The 18,136-nt window shown below is 53.6% G+C and overlaps 1 protein-coding gene across 1 annotated transcript in view; it reads left to right on the top strand.

The window, feature by feature from the left end:
- The first annotated feature begins 754 nt into the window (after positions 1-754).
- The window catches only part of LOC137345808 (collagen alpha-2(XI) chain-like), a 730,020-nt gene continuing 712,638 nt past the window's right edge, over positions 755-18,136 (top strand). The window contains exon 1 of the mRNA XM_068009057.1: positions 755-1,289. Coding sequence (XP_067865158.1) covers positions 1,181-1,289 — 109 coding nt within the window. The 5' untranslated portion in view covers positions 755-1,180. The remainder of the gene's footprint in view (positions 1,290-18,136) is intronic.

The raw sequence follows: 18,136 nt of genomic DNA, 5'->3' as shown, positions 1-18,136 counted from the left end.
TGGGTCTATCTGGGTCTATCTGTGTCTAGTTATCTGGGTCTATCTGGGTCTATCTGTGTCTAGTTATCTGGGTCTATCTGCGTCTATCTGTGTCTAGTTATCTGGGTCTATCTGGGTCTATCTGTGTCTAGTTATCTGGGTCTATCTGCGTCTATCTGTGTCTAGTTATCTGGGTCTATCTGCGTCTATCTGTGTCTAGTTATCTGGGTCTATCTGCGTCTATCTGTGTCTAGTTATCTGGGTCTATCTGTGTCTAGCTGTCTGGGTCTATCTGTGTCTAGTTATCTGCGTCTATCTGGGTCTAGCTGTCTGGATCAATCTGTGTCTTGCTGGATTGATGTCTAGCTGTGTCTGGGTCTATTTGTGTCTATCTGGGTCGGTGTCTATCTGTGTCTGGATCTATCTCTGTCTAGTTGTCTGGGTCTCACTGCTCTGTCTGGGTCTCTCTGTCTCTTCACCCCTCCCCCTCCCCCTCCCCCTGCCTCTGGTCCAAGGTGCAGGATATCTCCTGGGCCGCCTTCACTGTTTGAATGTGCCGCCGGCCGGGGGCCGCTCGCGGGACGGAGCCGCCGGATTGGTCGGGGCCTCGGCGTGACGTCACGGAATCCCTCTCGGGTTCGGGCCCCGCCCCCTCTGGCGCTCTGGGCCAATGGGTTTGTCGGAAAGCCGGGCGGCGGGGCGGGCGGCGGGGCGGGGATTGAGGCGGCGGAGGAGGCGGCGGCGCGGAGTGCGGGGGGCCAGTGCAGAGCCGCGCCGGTGCCAGTGTGTCAGTGCAGCGAGTGGCGGAGCGTGGAGCAGAAAGGGGGCATGTTACATCCAGCACCTCTCACTGCCATCTGAACAGAGACAGGGCACAAAGCCCCAGGAACCAAGCAGCTTCAGGCTAAGAGGAAAGAAAAGGGGCAGCCCTCCTGCTCCCATCACAGACACCTCCAAGCAACTAGAGAAACTATCCACCAGCCCATACATGGAACTATAGACTGGACACCAGCCGGCCTCTCATCTCACATCACTCACTTACTTTGTGATCATCTGCTGCAGATTTCACCCCCCACCCCTCCTCCTCCACACATCCCCTCCCTCCCTCCCTCCTGGCCCTCCAACCAACCCCCCTCAACCTGTTTGAACGTCACCCTCCAGTAAAAAGTGACCCGGCTTTACTGGTGGGAGCCGGGGAACCATGGATTTGCCGAGCTCTCCTTCGCGAAGAAAAGGCTGGATGTGGGACACGAGTTTATCACTTTTCACTTTGACATTAGTCCTGTGGCAATCGTCGGGAATCCGGGCAGGTAAGGCCGGCGCTTTCACTTTGTCTGCAGACGAAAGATGGGTTTGGGATTGCCTCTTATTCCAGCAAAAAGTTTGAGGTGGGGGGAATAGACGGAAGATAAGGCAGTGCAAATCCTAGTTCTGGGAGGTTATCTGTGTCAAGTGGTTTGTTATTTCCACCTCTGGTTCTGGACGGTGCTTTTGAAATGATGGGGGAACTGTCCGACTGGAACACAAGTTGCAAACTTTGCAACTTTTTTTTTGTTGCAAAGTCCTCATTTTTCTGAGAGTTCTGCAATGAGTAGTTTCAATTTTCCAAGAAATGTGGATTTGATGTGATTTTCATGGATGAGCGGTGCAGGGTGGGGGGGTGGGGAATGTATTCAGACCGGTTGCTAACTCAGAGAGGAGAAGGTGTCAGTCAGAGCAGGGCTGTCTGTCAAAGCCTCTCGCCCTCAGTGGCACTTGGAGAAGTGGGAGGTATTTGAGGACATGGAGGACCCAGTTGCTTCAGCCTTCTGCCGGTGATACCTTTTCTCCAGCAGGGGTTGGGGAATGCGGTTCCAGACGGGCTCTGCTCGCACTCTGAAGGTGGGGAGGGAGGGAGGGGGGGGGGGGGGGGGTGGTTAGAGATGTGTGTGTGTGTGTGTCCGTGTGTGTGTGAGTGGGGGCGGAGATGGTGTGAAAGAGAGGGCGAGAGACGCCATCTGTTGGTTCCACCGTGCCACCCCATCTCACACCGGTATCCCTCACCTCTGCGGTGGCCAGCTCCATTGCAATGCATTTGTCAGAATGCACTGTGTTTTATTCCCGGTATTCTGGCGAATCCAGAGTTTTAACATTCATGCGCATTCATCTGAGTAAGGAGTAGAAGTGGAAGAGTGGGGGTGGTGGACGAGACGGTTGTTGTATTATATTTAAGATACTCACACTGTAACTGGCAAGGGACCGGCAGGGCAGTCTGCATGAAGATTGGTCATCCAGTCTCGTCTGACCAATATCAGAGGCACCGTCCGTCCCAGGCCAACACATCTTAATCCACCTCAATCTCTGTCTCGAGAGGGTATTCTACCTGGAAAGATTGGGTTAGTCACCCAACAGGTTGTGTACAGTTACACAGAACCACTAAACCGGACCCTGTAATGTGTGTCTATTTTGCTTTCCTGTTTACCAGGTCTCTTGCAATCTTTTATGGGGCTCTTTGTAGTTACAAACCCCCCCCCCCCCCCCCCCACACACACCCCTCAATATCTCTTGCTGAATAGATTGACCGAGTTGGTTACTGTACGAATTACTAGTTGACTGGTCACACTGGTGAGGGGTGCTCTGGGCAATCCCAGTGCTACTTTTGGTCGTTTTAACCAGTCATCATTCTCTCTCCGGGCGCTAAGAGTGACAGATGTCAAATATTTGCATCCTGCCGTTCGGGGAACCGGGCTGTTCAATTATTGACTGAACGCCAACATTCCTGAACCTATTAAGGCACAAAACACAATCCGAGCCTTTCAAAGACGACTGCAAATGGATGGCTTGTGAGTGAAAGGTGCCAGGTGACTGGACTTGCCCGATTAGCTTGCAAGTGAGTCCGAGGCAAATATTGCAATGGACCTTGAAGGATTCTCGAAGTTTCTCACCCCCCCCCCCCCCCCCCCCTCCCTCCCCACAAAATCTCCCTGTATTTTAAAAACTCCACCGTGGTTGTATTGCTCCCACCCTGCCTGTGTATTTTTAACTTGCGGTGTGGCCTCCTGACTGTTGCTATCAATATGCCGCGCGTTAGAAATAGACCGGGCGTCCCAGCCTGAAAACGTGGCAGGTCGGTGTGGAAACCCAGACTCCCAGGAGCATCGGGACACACAGCTCAAGGCGCTCAACAACCTCATGTGAATTATAGGGACGCCGTTCACACTGCCTCCCTCAGGATGTCTGGCCGGCCTCTGATTTTTATTGCCAGCTAGAATCCTCTAGATTGGGAAGGGAGAGGAAGGGAGTCTTATCAAACCCTGCCGAGTGGAGTGGGTATATTTAGAATGTGTGAGACCCGAGGTGTGCTATTTGCGTCGTGCAAAGGGTTAACCTGCACTTTCCGCCCATTAACCATTAACGTGCCTTAGGTGGCTAAATAACCCTTTGAAAGGCCACTTCTGCGGTATTCAGATAAAAGAATGTTCATTCACAGATCTGAAATCTTCGCTATTCTATATATATATATATATAATTCAGTGCCTTTCAATGTAGAAACAACATTGGATGGAGATTCTCTCACACCCACCTGTCTTTGGCAAACTCAAAAAGAAAAAGATGAATGCAATTTTTCTGATCTGAGCCACTTCTTTCACCCTCCACCACCCCCCACCCCCGCCCCCGTATTGTTGACCCAATTACAGTTTGGCTAATTTGACCTGAAGCCAAACACTCACAAGACAAGTCGTTGTTTGCCTGAGAGAAATTCCGACTGCATTCCCCACTCTTTTAGCAGCCAGGCTGGCTTTGTGTGTGTATGAGCGAGTGTGTGAGTGCAAACATATGAATTAGGAGCAGGAGTAGGCCACTCAGCCCTTCGAGCCTGCTCCGCCATTCATTAAGTTCATGGCTGAACTGATTACTCCACATTTCCACCGACCCCTGATAACCTTTCACCCCCTTGCTTATCAAGAATCTATCTACCTCTGCCTTAAAAATATTCAAAGACTCTGCTTCCACCGCCTTTTGAGGAAGAGAATTCCAAAGATTCACGACCCTCTGCAAGAAAAATTTCTCCTCATCTCTCTGTCTTAAATAGGCGACCCCTTATTTTTAAGCAGTGACCCCTAGTTCGAGATTCTCCCACAAGGGGAAACATCCTTTCCACATCCACCCTGTCAAGACCCCTCAGGATCTTATACGTCTCAATCAAGTCGCCTCTTACTCTTCTAAATTCCAGCGGATACAAACCGAGATACAATCTTTCCTTGTAAAACAGCCCGCCCATTTTAAGTGTTTCTTTGTGAGCTGCCTTGTGGAGATCCCGGATGACTCTGGGATGATGGCAGCTCAAGTTGCAATCTCCCTTGTTAGATGGTCGGTCACCAACCAGAGTTAAGAGCAATGGGGAAATTAACCTCGACCTGCCCACTACCGGCCTTGGTGGAGGGATGTCAGTTTGACACCGTCTGCAATCTCCCTCAGTTCTGTCACTAAAGGAGGGGCAAGCTGCAGGCAGGCTTCCTGGAAAGTATCTAGGGCAATGGATTGTGTGAGTTGAGTGAGGAATTCATTGGCTTGTAGGGCACTGTTTTTTTGTTTGGCTATGCCCAACAACCATCTATCTGTGGACATGCAGTGATATTTGTCTCCAGCACAGTTGGGAGGGTTGCAAAATGTGAGGGTGACAGCGGGGGTGGCGGTGTTGGCCGCTGCTTGTAGAGAAAGCTTTGGACCCCGGCGGGGAAAGCTCCGGTTCGCGGCTTTTCATGGGCTCCACTCTTGGCTGCTGGAGCCTCCTCCCACCCCGCCACCCCCCCCCCCCCCCCCAGAGTTCCTTCTCCCACCAGCTCAACCTTGTTCCCCCAGCAGCAGCACCAGTGCTGCACGGAGCTTCAGAGAGGTGTGGCAGTCAGTCAGCAAGGCAAGGGATGCTTTCAGTCTAATGGTTCTCCTGCTAGGGAGCGGCGCGAGGGCCGTGGAGTGACTGGTTAGCGCACTGGGACAAGGTGGAATTGGATGGAACTTGGGAGTCCACCGAGGAAGACTGCAGCTCTTCCCTGGGATGGGCGGCTCCTTCATCAACCACAGTACAGGGCAGTGGAGTGAAGTCTCCCAGATAATAGGATGCCACTGGATTCCTCCTTTCTATTAAATCTTGATGCTAAATTTGTCAACAATTAAGAATGTTACAATCCAGATGTTTGGAAGCACAGTATACTTGAGATCCACCAACATGAGTCAGAATAACCCCTAGGAACATGAAGATTGGTGACAGAATGGTCCATAGGCGCACAGCTACTGCAGGAATATTGGACCTCAAACTACAAGTTCGCACCCTGGCTCTCAAGCCCTAACATGAGATGTTTGAGGGGGTAGGGGTGGGGTAGGGGTGGGATGGTTGAGGGTACAGATATAAACCCATTCTTGATCTCCACCAATGCCTCTAACACATCCATTTACACTCCTTATGTATTGGACTTGAGTAGGCAACACTGGGCGATGGAGGCCTTGGGATGCCAATGAACTCCTAATGCCAAAGCACAGCTCTGATAAAGCAAAGGACCTAACTCCCATTCTGTTCACGGCCGTATGGTAGACCCAGGGCAAGAGGGCTATGTTGCAGACACTCCCGGCATTTGACTGGCCTGTAACATTATGGGGAGGGGGCGGGGTGGGTCATGACCCTCCATCCAAATTTAAAAAAAGCATTTACCATTCCCTTCAAGAGGACACTTACAAGGTGCCTGTGACCAACCAACCATTAGTATGTCAACCCCGTAGCATGCTGATGCCCTTCCTTGGTGCTTGTTGGCACTGCGTAGCCAGGGAGAACAAGGCACCATGCTCCTGAATGCCTAAAGGTTGATTATTCAAAGGCTCCGTTATTATTCTGGGGTTGCTGAGCCTCCCAGCTGATTTATATCAAAGCTTTTGGGGGCTGTACACAGTGCCAGGTGATTGGATAATCCCGAAATTTGTGTAGACAGTTGTTGTATGATGTGGACATGTCTTTTTGGGGTGGAGATGGTGTTCTATGAAAGGATAGTGTCTTATTGTGAGCACCTCACAATCTCTCTCACCTTTCAGTTCTGAGCTCCCTGGGCAGACAGGGGCTGGGTGATGTTGTACAGTCAATGAAAGGGCCTCTTGTCCAATGTGTTCAGCAAGCCCCCGATTGGTCAGGAAGTGCAGATGAATGGGGCCAGTCAGAATGTAGTTCTGCGGTCAAGGAGAGGGAGGGAATTAACACACACACACGCACACAAGGGACGTGTTTCAGGCCCTGTAGTTGAAAAGAGCTTTTAGGGGAAGTGACAGCCCAGTGCAAACGTGGCACACCACTGGTAGGCACATTGAATCTGGTTCATTGACGGGCACCATTGATGTTCTTGCACTTTGCCTAGGTGCTGCCCCCCTCACCCCATCCATTTTGCACATCTTTCTCCGCCAACCACCCCCTGCCCCCACTCCCCACACTCAAAGGTAGGCAAGGGCTATGGAGTTGGAGCTGAAGACCAGTTCTCTTGGACAAATAACTTCTCCTCTTTGTCCCTACATCCCAACAGGGACAGAACCCAGGGTCAAAAGTTGGGAGGGTGGCTGGGGGAGGGGGTTTGGGGGTGAGGATAAACCTCCCTCAAGAGGCTTGTCTACCTGTACAATGGCTGGTTCTGGAGGGAATGTGCATCATTGAATCACTGGAGCAGTAGATTCTGAAATTTAGGGGCAATTACCAGCAGTTAATCTGCAAGTCTATAACCAAATCTAAGTGCAGGTGCATTGCAATATTGGATGGGAATCCCAGAACTCACCATTGTACTCTTGTCTCCATATTGAGGGTCTTCTTGTTCCTCCAAGCCTTTTCGTACCCCCCCACCCCCCACCCCCAACCCCCAACCCCCAACCCCCATGCTGTGTCGCGAGTTCCTCAACTGAGCTGTAACACCAGCAATGGAAAGAAGGTGGAGCGTTTCCCAGACTGAGCTGCCCTGGATGTGCTCTGACTCTCGTGGAGAATGGGCTCGCCCATCCAAAGGCTTGCGCACAGTCGGAATGTGCCCTCTGCCTCTTAACGGTGTCCGGAGATACACTGGCTGGTGTGCGTTTAATGATTTATTTCCAGGTGGCTGATTGCGGTGAGAGCCACACTCATTACTGCAAGAATGTGACTCGGTGACAGGGCTTTATCACCTGAGAAATGATATTGCTGTTCAATTCTTTGGCAGGGGGGGGTGGTTTGGAGCAGGATGGATTTGAAGATGCGCTCGAGTGATTTATTGCAGCTAAACGGAAGAGTTAACAAACTCAAATCCCATTTGAAACGGAGGCAAATGGATGGAGAGGAGGTGGAAGAAGTCTGGTGGAAATGGGACTTGAATGAGTGGAGAAATTTGAAGCAATAGAGAAAGGAATGGAAAGCTAAATAACCGATCCTTGACGGCACACTGAATAGGTATGCGAGGTGATGAATGAATGGCGTGTGTGGAGAGAGCCTGGCCCCGCTCCAAGCTGACTGTTGCTGACGGTTCAGCGGGTGCCCTGGGTGAGTCAGGAGAGTGTGAAACCGGACTGCAATGTAGAAGCTGCACACAGATCTCATTTTCTCTTGCTCGAGGCTGGTGTGGAGTTATTCCGCACTGGGCAAAATTATGACAGTAAGTTTCAGAAGCCAAGGGCTGGAGCACAGACCCAGCACCGGAGTGAGAGAACCTCACCGTGCTGGAGCTGGGGCTGGAGGTGGGGGGTGGGGGTGGGGTGAAGCCACCCCATGGAACAATTGGATACACATCTGAGTTTGGCTGAGATACCAGCCTGAGACTGCACTAAGGCAACACGCTTTAAATTCAGAGTGAGGGAAACATGTCTCCTGAGTGACAGGCGCCAGCCATCACCAATGTGCAGCGCAGCAGGTTGCCCATTCAGCATTGAGCAATGCCAGCAGGGTGACGAGGCCTAATGTCTGCCACCCATTTGCCATGGTGCCCAATTGCTTGCCAATAAATTAACTGTTTCTCACCTGGCTATTTGCAGGTTTTATTTGCATAGTTCCAAACACATCACTCGACCCCTGCCCAAGCATAAGTTCCCAGTGTGAAATGGGCCTATTTTTAACCCAAGCTGGACCTGAATGCAGATGATCAACTAGACATCATAAATCGATGTAAAGAGTGCAACTCGAACAGAGGAAACGTCTTCTCAACAAAATTACGTAACTACACAATAAAGGGTTCAGTCTGTCAGAAAGCTGGAGCTTTAAGGAGGCAGGCCATTAATAAGAATGCGTCAAGTTTGAATTGCAATCTTTTGCAGGAAACTTCTGAGAGAAAATTTTTCACAGGGACTAAAGTGACGAGTCCAGGATGTTCCTTGAGATGAGTTAATTGTAGAAGATACAAATCGTTACATGCCACAGGGTGCACTGTAATTAAGCAATGGCCTTGGCCGAAAGGTGACTTTTCTTCCCTGATGTGAGAGAGATTGAAACTTATTGGATGTACCACATTGCAGGGCGGGAGGGGTGGGATTTGTTGTAAATTGGCTGGGTGTCTTGTTTAATGAGGGGGTTTGGGTTAGTTCAATGCAGTGGAGGGAGTCAGTTGGAAGGTTGGATCAGTGGAGGGAGGGAGTTCAGAGATTGGATCAGTGGAGGTAGTCATTTGGAAAGTTGGATCAGTGCAGGGAGTCAGTTGGGAGGTTGGATCAGTGGAGGGAGGGAGTTGGGAGGTTGGATCAGTGGAGCGAGGGAGTCATTAAGGAAGTTGGATCAGTGGAGGGTGACAGTTGGGAGGTTGGATCAGTGGAGGGAGGGAATCAGTTGGGAGGTTGGATCAGTGGAGGGAGGGAGTTGGGAAGTTGGATCAGTGGAGGGAGACAGTAGGGTGACTGGAACAGTGGAGGGAGGGAATCAGTTGGGAGGTTGGATCAGTGCAGGGAGTCAGTTGGGAGGTTGGATCAGTGGAGGGAGGGAGTTGGGAGGTTGGATCAGTGGAGCGAGGGAGTCATTAAGGAAGTTGGATCAGTGGAGGGTGACAGTTGGGAGGTTGGATCAGTGGAGGGAGGGAGTTGGGAAGTTGGATCAGTGGAGAGAGGCAGTAGGGTGACTGGAACAGTGGAGGGAGGGAATCAGTTGGGAGGTTGGATCAATGGAGGGAGTCAGTTGGGTGGTTGGATCAGTGGAGCGAGGGAGTCATTTAGGAAGTTGGATCAGTGGAGGGTGACAGTTGGGAGTTTGGATCAGTGGAGGGAGGGAGTTGGGAGGTTGGATCAGTGGAAGAAGTCAGTTGGGTGGTTGGGTCAGTGGAGGGAGGGAGGGAGTTGGGAGGTTGGATCAGTGGAGGGAGGCAGTAGGGTGACTGGATCAGTGGAGGGAGGGAGTTGGGAGGTTGGATCAGTGGACGGACGGAGTTGGGAGGTTGGATCAGTGGAGGGTGTCAGTTGGGAAGTTGGATCAGTGGAGGGAGTCAGTTGGGAAGTTGGATCAGTTAAGGGAGGCAGTAGGGTGACTGGATCAGTGGATGGAGGGAAGGAGTTGGGAGGTTGGATCAGTGGAGGGAGGGAGTAAGTTGGGTGATTGGATCGGTGGAGGGAGTCAGTTGGGAGGTTGCATCAGTCGAGGGAGGGAGTCAGTTGGGAGGTTGAATCAATGGACGGAGGGAGTTCGGTGTTTGCATCTGTAGAGGGAGGGAGTCAGTTGGGAGGTTGGATCAGTGGAGGGAGTCAGTTGGGAGGTTGGATCAGTGGAGGGAGGGAGTCAGTTGGGAGGTTGGATCAGTGGAGGGAGGGAGTCAGTTGGGAGGTTGGATCAGTGGAGGGAGGGAGTCAGTTGGGAGGTTGGATCAGTGGAGGGAGGGAATTGGGAGGTTGCATCTGCAGAGGGAGGGAGTCAGTTGGGAGGTTGGATCAGTGGAGGGAGTCAGTTGGGAGGTTGCATCAGTAGAGGGAGGGAGTCAGTTGGGAGGTTGGATCAGTAGAGGGAGGGAGTCAGTTGGGAGGTTGGATCAGTGGAGGGAGGGAGTCAGTTGGGAGGTTGGATCAGTGGAGGGAGGGAGTCAGTTGGGAGGTTGGATCAGTGGAGGGAGGGAGTCAGTTGGGAGGTTGGATCAGTGGAGGGAGGGAATTGGGAGGTTGCATCTGTAGAGGGAGGGAGTCAGTTGGGAGGTTGGATCAGTGGAGGGAGTCAGTTGGGAGGTTGCATCAGTAGAGGGAGGGAGTCAGTTGGGAGGTTGGATCAGTAGAGGGAGGGAGTCAGTTGGGAGGTTGGATGAGTCGAGGGAGGGAGATGGGAGGTTGCATCTGTAGAGGGAGGGAGTCAGTTGGGAGGTTGGATCAGTGGAGGGAGTCAGTTGGGAGGTTGGATCAGTGGAGGGAGGGAGTTGGGAGGTTGCATCTGTAGAGGGAGGGAGTCATTTGGGAGGTTGGATCAGCGGAGGGAGGGAGTCAGTTGAGAGGTTGGATCAGTGGAGGGAGGGAGTTGCGAGGTTGCATCAGTAGAGGGAGGGAGTCAGTTGGGAGGTTGGATCAGTGGAGGGAGGGAGTAAGTTTGGGAGATTGGATCGGTGGAGAGTGGAAGTATGTTGGGAGGTTGGATCAGTGGAGGGAGGGAGTCAGTTGAGAAGTTGTATCTGTGGAGGGAGGGAGTAAGTTGGGAGGTTGGATCAGTGGAGGGAGGGAGTCAGTTGGAAGGTTGGATCAATGGAGGGAATCAGTTGGGAGATTGCATCAGTGGAGGGAATCAGTTGGGAGGTTGGATCAGTGGAGGGAGGCAGTAGGCTGACTAGATCAGTGGAGGGACAGAGTTTGGAGGTTGGATCAATGGAGGGAGACAGTTGGGAGCCCGGATCATTGGAGGGTGGGAGTATGTTGGGAGGTTGGATCACTGGAGGGAGGGAATCAGTTGGGAGGTTGGATCAGTGGAGGGAGGGAATCAGTTGGGAGGTTGGATCAGTGGAGGGAGACAGTTGGGAGCCCGGATCATTGGAGGGTGGGAGTATGTTGGGAGGTTGGATCAGTGGAGGGAGGGAATCAGTTGGGAGGTTGGATCAGTGGAGGGAGGGAATCAGTTGGGAGGTTGGATCAGTGGAGGGAGGGAGCTGGGAGGTTGAATCAGTGGAGGGAGTCAGTTGGGAAGTTGGAGCAGTGGAGGGAGGGAGTCAGTTGGGAGGTTGGATCAGTGGAGGGAGGCAGCAGGGTGACTGGCTCAGTGGAGGGAGGGAGTTGGGAGGTTAGATCAGTGGAGGGAGGGAGTAAGTTGGGTGATTGGATCGGTGGAGGGAGTCAGTTGGGAGGTTGCATCAGTCGAGGGAGGGAGTCAGTTGGGAGGTTGAATCAATGGACGGAGGGAGTTCGGAGTTTGCATCTGTAGAGGGAGGGAGTCAGTTGGGAGGTTGGATCAGTGGAGGGAGTCAGTTGGGAGGTTGGATCAGTGGAGGGAGGGAGTCAGTAGGGAGGTTGGATCAGTGGAGGGAGGGAGTCAGTTGGGAGGTTGGATCAGTGGAGGGAGGGAGTCAGTTGGGAGGTTGGATCAGTGGAGGGAGGGAATTGGGAGGTTGCATCTGTAGAGGGAGGGAGTCAGTTGGGAGGTTGGATCAGTGGAGGGAGTCAGTTGGGAGGTTGCATCAGTAGAGGGAGGGAGTCAGTTGGGAGGTTGGATCAGTAGAGGGAGGGAGTCAGTTGGGAGGTTGGATCAGTGGAGGGAGGGAGTCAGTTGGGAGGTTGGATCAGTGGAGGGAGGGAGTCAGTTGGGAGGTTGGATCAGTGGAGGGAGGGAGTCAGTTGGGAGGTTGGATCAGTGGAGGGAGGGAATTGGGAGGTTGCATCTGTAGAGGGAGGGAGTCAGTTGGGAGGTTGGATCAGTGGAGGGAGTCAGTTGGGAGGTTGCATCAGTAGAGGGAGGGAGTCAGTTGGGAGGTTGGATCAGTAGAGGGAGGGAGTCAGTTGGGAGGTTGGATGAGTCGAGGGAGGGAGATGGGAGGTTGCATCTGTAGAGGGAGGGAGTCAGTTGGGAGGTTGGATCAGTGGAGGGAGTCAGTTGGGAGGTTGGATCAGTGGAGGGAGGGAGTTGGCAGGTTGCATCTGTAGAGGCAGGGAGTCAGTTGGGAGGTTGGATCGGCGGAGGGAGGGAGTCAGTTGAGAGGTTGGATCAGTGGAGGGAGGGAGTCAGTTGGGAGGTTGGATCAGTGGAGGGAGGGAGTTGCGAGGTTGCATCAGTAGAGGGAGGGAGTCAGTTGGGAGGTTGGATCAGTGGAGGGAGGGAGTAAGTTTGGGAGATTGGATCGGTGGAGAGTGGAAGTATGTTGGGAGGTTGGATCAGTGGAGGGAGGGAGTCAGTTGAGAAGTTGTATCTGTGGAGGGAGAGAGTAAGTGGGGAGGTTGGATCAGTGGAGGGAGGGAGTCAGTTGGAAGGTTGGATCAATGGAGGGAATCAGTTGGGAGTTTGCATCAGTGGAGGGAATCAGTTGGGAGGTTGGATCAGTGGAGGGAGGCAGTAGGCTGACTAGATCAGTGGAGGGACAGAGTTTGGAGGTTGGATCAATGGAGGGAGACAGTTGGGAGCCCGGATCATTGGAGGGTGGGAGTATGTTGGGAGGTTGGATCAGTGGAGGGAGGGAATCAGTTGGGAGGTTGGATCAGTGGAGGGAGGGAATCAGTTGGGAGGTTGGATCAGTGGATGGAGACAGTTGGGAGCCCGGATCATTGGAGGGTGGGAGTATGTTGGGAGGTTGGATCAGTGGAGGGAGGGAATCAGTTGGGAGGTTGGATCAGTGGAGGGAGGGAATCAGTTGGGAGGTTGGATCAGTGGAGGGAGGGAGCTGGGAGGTTGAATCAGTGGAGGGTGGGAGTTGGGAGGTTGGATCAGTGGAGGGTGGGAGTTGGGAGGTTGGATCAGTGGAGGGAGGGAGTAAGTTGGGAGGTTGGATCAGTGGAGGGAGGGAATCAGTTGGGAGTTTGGATCAGTGGAGGGAATCAGTTGGGAGGTTGCATCAGTCGAGGGAGGGAGTCAGTTGGGAGGTAGAATCAATGAACGGAGGGAGTTCGGAGTTTGCATCTGTAGAGGGAGGGAGTCAGTTGGGAGGTTGGATCAGTGGGGGGAGTCAGTTGGGAGGTTGGATCAGTGGAAGGAGTCAGTTGGGAGGTTGGATCAGTGGCGGGAGGGAGTCAGTTGGGAGGTTGGATCAGTGGAGGGAGGGAGTCAGTTGGGAGGTTGGATCAGTGGAGGGAGGGAGTCAGTTGGGAGGTTGGATCAGTGGAGGGAGGGAGTCCGTTGGGAGGTTGGATCAGTGGAGGGAGGGAATTGGGAGGTTGCATCTGTAGAGGGAGGGAGTCAGTTGGGAGGTTGGATCAGTGGAGGGAGTCAGTTGGGAGGTTGCATCAGTAGAGGGAGGGAGTCAGTTGGGAGGTTGGATCAGTGGAGGGAGGGAGTTGGGAGGTTGCATCAGTAGAGGGAGGGTGTCAGTTGGGACGTTGGATGAGTGGAGGGAGGGAGTTGGGAGGTTGCATCTGTAGAGGGAGGGAGTCAGTTGGGAGGTTGGATCAGTGGAGGGAGTCAGTTGGGAGGTTGCATCAGTAGAGGGAGGGAGTCAGTTGGGAGGTTGGCTCAGTGGAGGGAGGGAGTTGGGAGGTTGCATCTGTAGAGGGAGGGAGTCAGTTGGGAGGTTGGATCAGCGGAGGGAGGGAGTGAGTTGAGAGGTTGGATCAGTGGAGGGAGGGAGTCAGTTGGGAGGTTGGATCAGTGGAGGGAGGGAGTTACGAGGTTGCATCAGTAGAGGGAGGGAGTCAGTTGGGAGGTTGGATCAGTGGAGGGAGGGAGTAAGTTTGGGAGGTTGGATCGGTGGAGAGTGGAAGTATGTTGGGAGGTTGGATCAGTGGAGGGAGGGAGTCAGTTGAGAAGTTGTATCTGTGGAGGGAGGGAGTAAGTTGGGAGGTTGGATCAGTGGAGGGAGGGAGTCAGTTGGAAGGTTCGATCAATGGAGGGAGGCAGTAGGCTGACTAGATCAGTGGAGGGACAGAGTTTGGAGGTTGGATCAATGGAGGGAGACAGTTGGGAGCCCGGATCATTGGAGGGTGGGAGTATGTTGGGAGGTTGGATCAGTGGAGGGAGGGAATCAGTTGGGAGGTTGGATCAGTGGAGGGAGGGAATCAGTTGGGAGGTTGGATCAGTGGAGGGAGACAGTTGGGAGCCCGCATCATTGGAGGGTGGGTGTATGTTGGGAGGTTGGATCAGTGGAGGGAGGGAATCAGTTGGGAGGTTGGATCAGTGGAGGGAGGGAATCAGTTGGGAGGTTGGATCAGTGGAGGGAGGGAGCTGGGAGGTTGAATCAGTGGAGGGTGGGAGTTGGGAGGTTGGATCAGTGGAGGGTGGGAGTTGGGAGGTTGGATCAGTGGAGGGAGGGAGTAAGTTGGGAGGTTGGATCAGTGGAGGGAGGGAATCAGTTGGGAGTTTGGATCAGTGGAGGGAATCAGTTGGGAGGTTGGATCAGTGGAGGGAGGGAGTTGGGAGATTGGATCATTGGACGGACGGACTTGGGAGGTTGGATCAATGGAGGGAGTCAGTTGGGAGATTGGATCAGTGCAGGGAGTCAGCTGGGAGGTTGGATCAGAGGAGGGAGACGGTTGGGAGGTTAGATCAGTGCAGGAAGGGAGTCAGTTGGGAGGCTGGATCAGTGGAGGGGAGTGAGTTCAGAGATTGGATCAGTGGAGGTAGTCAGTTGGAAAGTTGGATCAGTGGAGGGAGTCAGTTAGGAGGTTGGATCAGTGGAGGGAGGGAGATGGTAGGTTGGAGCTGTGGAGGGAGTCAGTTGGGAGTTTGGATCAGTGGAGGGAGTCAGTTTGGAGGTTGGAACAGTGGAGGGAGTCATTTGGGAGGTTGGATCAGTGGAGGGAGCGAGTTCAGAGGTTGGATCAGTGGAGGGAGTCAGTTGGAAGCTTGGATCAGTGGAGGGTGGGAGTATGTTGGGAGGTTGGATCAGTGGAGGGAGTTAGTTGGGAGGTTGGATCAGTGGAGGGAGTTAGTTGGGAGGTTGGATCAGTGGAGGGAGTTAGTTGGGAGGTTGGATCAGTGGAGGGAGTCAGTTGGGAGGTTGGATCAGTGGAGGGAGGGAGTCAGCTGGGAGGTTGGATCAGTGGAGGGAGGGAGTATTTTGGGAGGTTGGATTAGTGGAGCGAATCAGTTGGGAGGTTGGATTAGTGGAGGGAGTCAGCTGGGAGGTTGGATCAGTAGAGGGAGGGTATCAGTTGGGAGGTTGGATCAGTGAAGGGAGGGAGTCAGGTGGGAGGTTGGATCAGTGGAGGGAGGGAGTCAGCTGGGAGGTTGGATCAGTCGAGGGAGGGAATCAGTTGGGAGGTTGGATCAGTGGAGGGAGGGAATCAGTTGGGAAGTTGGATCAGTGGAGGGAGGCAGTAGGGTGACTGGAACAGTGGAGGGAGGGAATCAGTTTGGAGGTTGGATCAATGGAGGGAGTCAGTTGTGTGATTGGATCAGTGCAGGGAGTCAGTTTGGAGGTTGGATCATTGGATGGACGGAGTTGGGAGGTTGGATCAGTGGAGGGAGGGAGTTGGGAGGTTGGATCAGTGGAGCGAGGGAGTCATTAAGAAAGTTGGATCAGTGGAGGGTGACAGTTGGGAGGTTGGATCAGTGGAGCGAGGGAGTCATTAAGGAAGTTGGATCAGCGGAGGGTGACAGTTGGGAGGTTGGATCAGTGGAGGGAGGGAGTTGGGAAGTTGGATCAGTGCAGGGAGGCAGTAGGGTGACTGGAACAGTGGAGGGAGGGAATCAGTTGGGAGGTTGGATCAATGGAGCGAGGGAGTCATTTAGGAAGTTGGATCAGTGGAGGGTGACAGTTGGGAGTTTGGATCAGTGGAGGGAGGGAGTTGGGAGGTTGGATCAGTGGAGGAAGTCAGTTGGGTGGTTGGATCAGTGGAGGGAGGGAGGGAGTTGGGAGGTTGGATCAGTGGAGGGAGGCAGTAGGGTGACTGGATCAGTGGAGGGAGGGAGTTGGGAGGTTGGATCAGTGGACGGACGGAGCTGGGAGGTTGGATCAGTGGAGGGAGTCAGTTGGGAAGTTGGAGCAGTGGAGGGAGGGAGTCAGTTGGGAGGTTGGATCAGTGGAGGGAGGGAGTTGGGAAGTTGGATCAGTGGAGGGAGACAGTAGGGTGACTGGAACAGTGGAGGGAGGGAATCAGTTGGGAGGTTGGATCAGTGCAGGGAGTCAGTTGGGAGGTTGGATCAGTGGAGGGAGGGAGTTGGGAGGTTGGATCAGTGGAGCGAGGGAGTCATTAAGGAAGTTGGATCAGTGGAGGGTGACAGTTGGGAGGTTGGATCAGTGGAGGGAGGGAGTTGGGAAGTTGGATCAGTGGAGAGAGGCAGTAGGGTGACTGGAACAGTGGAGGGAGGGAATCAGTTGGGAGGTTGGATCAATGGAGGGAGTCAGTTGGGTGGTTGGATCAGTGGAGCGAGGGAGTCATTTAGGAAGTTGGATCAGTGGAGGGTGACAGTTGGGAGTTTGGATCAGTGGAGGGAGGGAGTTGGGAGGTTGGATCAGTGGAAGAAGTCAGTTGGGTGGTTGGGTCAGTGGAGGGAGGGAGGGAGTTGGGAGGTTGGATCAGTGGAGGGAGGCAGTAGGGTGACTGGATCAGTGGAGGGAGGGAGTTGGGAGGTTGGATCAGTGGACGGACGGAGTTGGGAGGTTGGATCAGTGGAGGGTGTCAGTTGGGAAGTTGGATCAGTGGAGGGAGTCAGTTGGGAAGTTGGATCAGTTAAGGGAGGCAGTAGGGTGACTGGATCAGTGGATGGAGGGAAGGAGTTGGGAGGTTGGATCAGTGGAGGGAGGGAGTAAGTTGGGTGATTGGATCGGTGGAGGGAGTCAGTTGGGAGGTTGCATCAGTCGAGGGAGGGAGTCAGTTGGGAGGTTGAATCAATGGACGGAGGGAGTTCGGTGTTTGCATCTGTAGAGGGAGGGAGTCAGTTGGGAGGTTGGATCAGTGGAGGGAGTCAGTTGGGAGGTTGGATCAGTGGAGGGAGGGAGTCAGTTGGGAGGTTGGATCAGTGGAGGGAGGGAGTCAGTTGGGAGGTTGGATCAGTGGAGGGAGGGAGTCAGTTGGGAGGTTGGATCAGTGGAGGGAGGGAATTGGGAGGTTGCATCTGCAGAGGGAGGGAGTCAGTTGGGAGGTTGGATCAGTGGAGGGAGTCAGTTGGGAGGTTGCATCAGTAGAGGGAGGGAGTCAGTTGGGAGGTTGGATCAGTAGAGGGAGGGAGTCAGTTGGGAGGTTGGATCAGTGGAGGGAGGGAGTCAGTTGGGAGGTTGGATCAGTGGAGGGAGGGAGTCAGTTGGGAGGTTGGATCAGTGGAGGGAGGGAGTCAGTTGGGAGGTTGGATCAGTGGAGGGAGGGAATTGGGAGGTTGCATCTGTAGAGGGAGGGAGTCAGTTGGGAGGTTGGATCAGTGGAGGGAGTCAGTTGGGAGGTTGCATCAGTAGAGGGAGGGAGTCAGTTGGGAGGTTGGATCAGTAGAGGGAGGGAGTCAGTTGGGAGGTTGGATGAGTCGAGGGAGGGAGATGGGAGGTTGCATCTGTAGAGGGAGGGAGTCAGTTGGGAGGTTGGATCAGTGGAGGGAGTCAGTTGGGAGGTTGGATCAGTGGAGGGAGGGAGTTGGGAGGTTGCATCTGTAGAGGGAGGGAGTCATTTGGGAGGTTGGATCAGCGGAGGGAGGGAGTCAGTTGAGAGGTTGGATCAGTGGAGGGAGGGAGTTGCGAGGTTGCATCAGTAGAGGGAGGGAGTCAGTTGGGAGGTTGGATCAGTGGAGGGAGGGAGTAAGTTTGGGAGATTGGATCGGTGGAGAGTGGAAGTATGTTGGGAGGTTGGATCAGTGGAGGGAGGGAGTCAGTTGAGAAGTTGTATCTGTGGAGGGAGGGAGTAAGTTGGGAGGTTGGATCAGTGGAGGGAGGGAGTCAGTTGGAAGGTTGGATCAATGGAGGGAATCAGTTGGGAGATTGCATCAGTGGAGGGAATCAGTTGGGAGGTTGGATCAGTGGAGGGAGGCAGTAGGCTGACTAGATCAGTGGAGGGACAGAGTTTGGAGGTTGGATCAATGGAGGGAGACAGTTGGGAGCCCGGATCATTGGAGGGTGGGAGTATGTTGGGAGGTTGGATCACTGGAGGGAGGGAATCAGTTGGGAGGTTGGATCAG

This window comes from Heterodontus francisci, chromosome 29 (assembly GCF_036365525.1).
Source record: "Heterodontus francisci isolate sHetFra1 chromosome 29, sHetFra1.hap1, whole genome shotgun sequence".
Lineage (NCBI taxonomy): Eukaryota > Metazoa > Chordata > Chondrichthyes > Heterodontiformes > Heterodontidae > Heterodontus > Heterodontus francisci.
The sequence above is the reverse complement of the archived record's forward strand: the minus strand, read 5'-3'. Positions and strand labels throughout refer to the sequence as shown.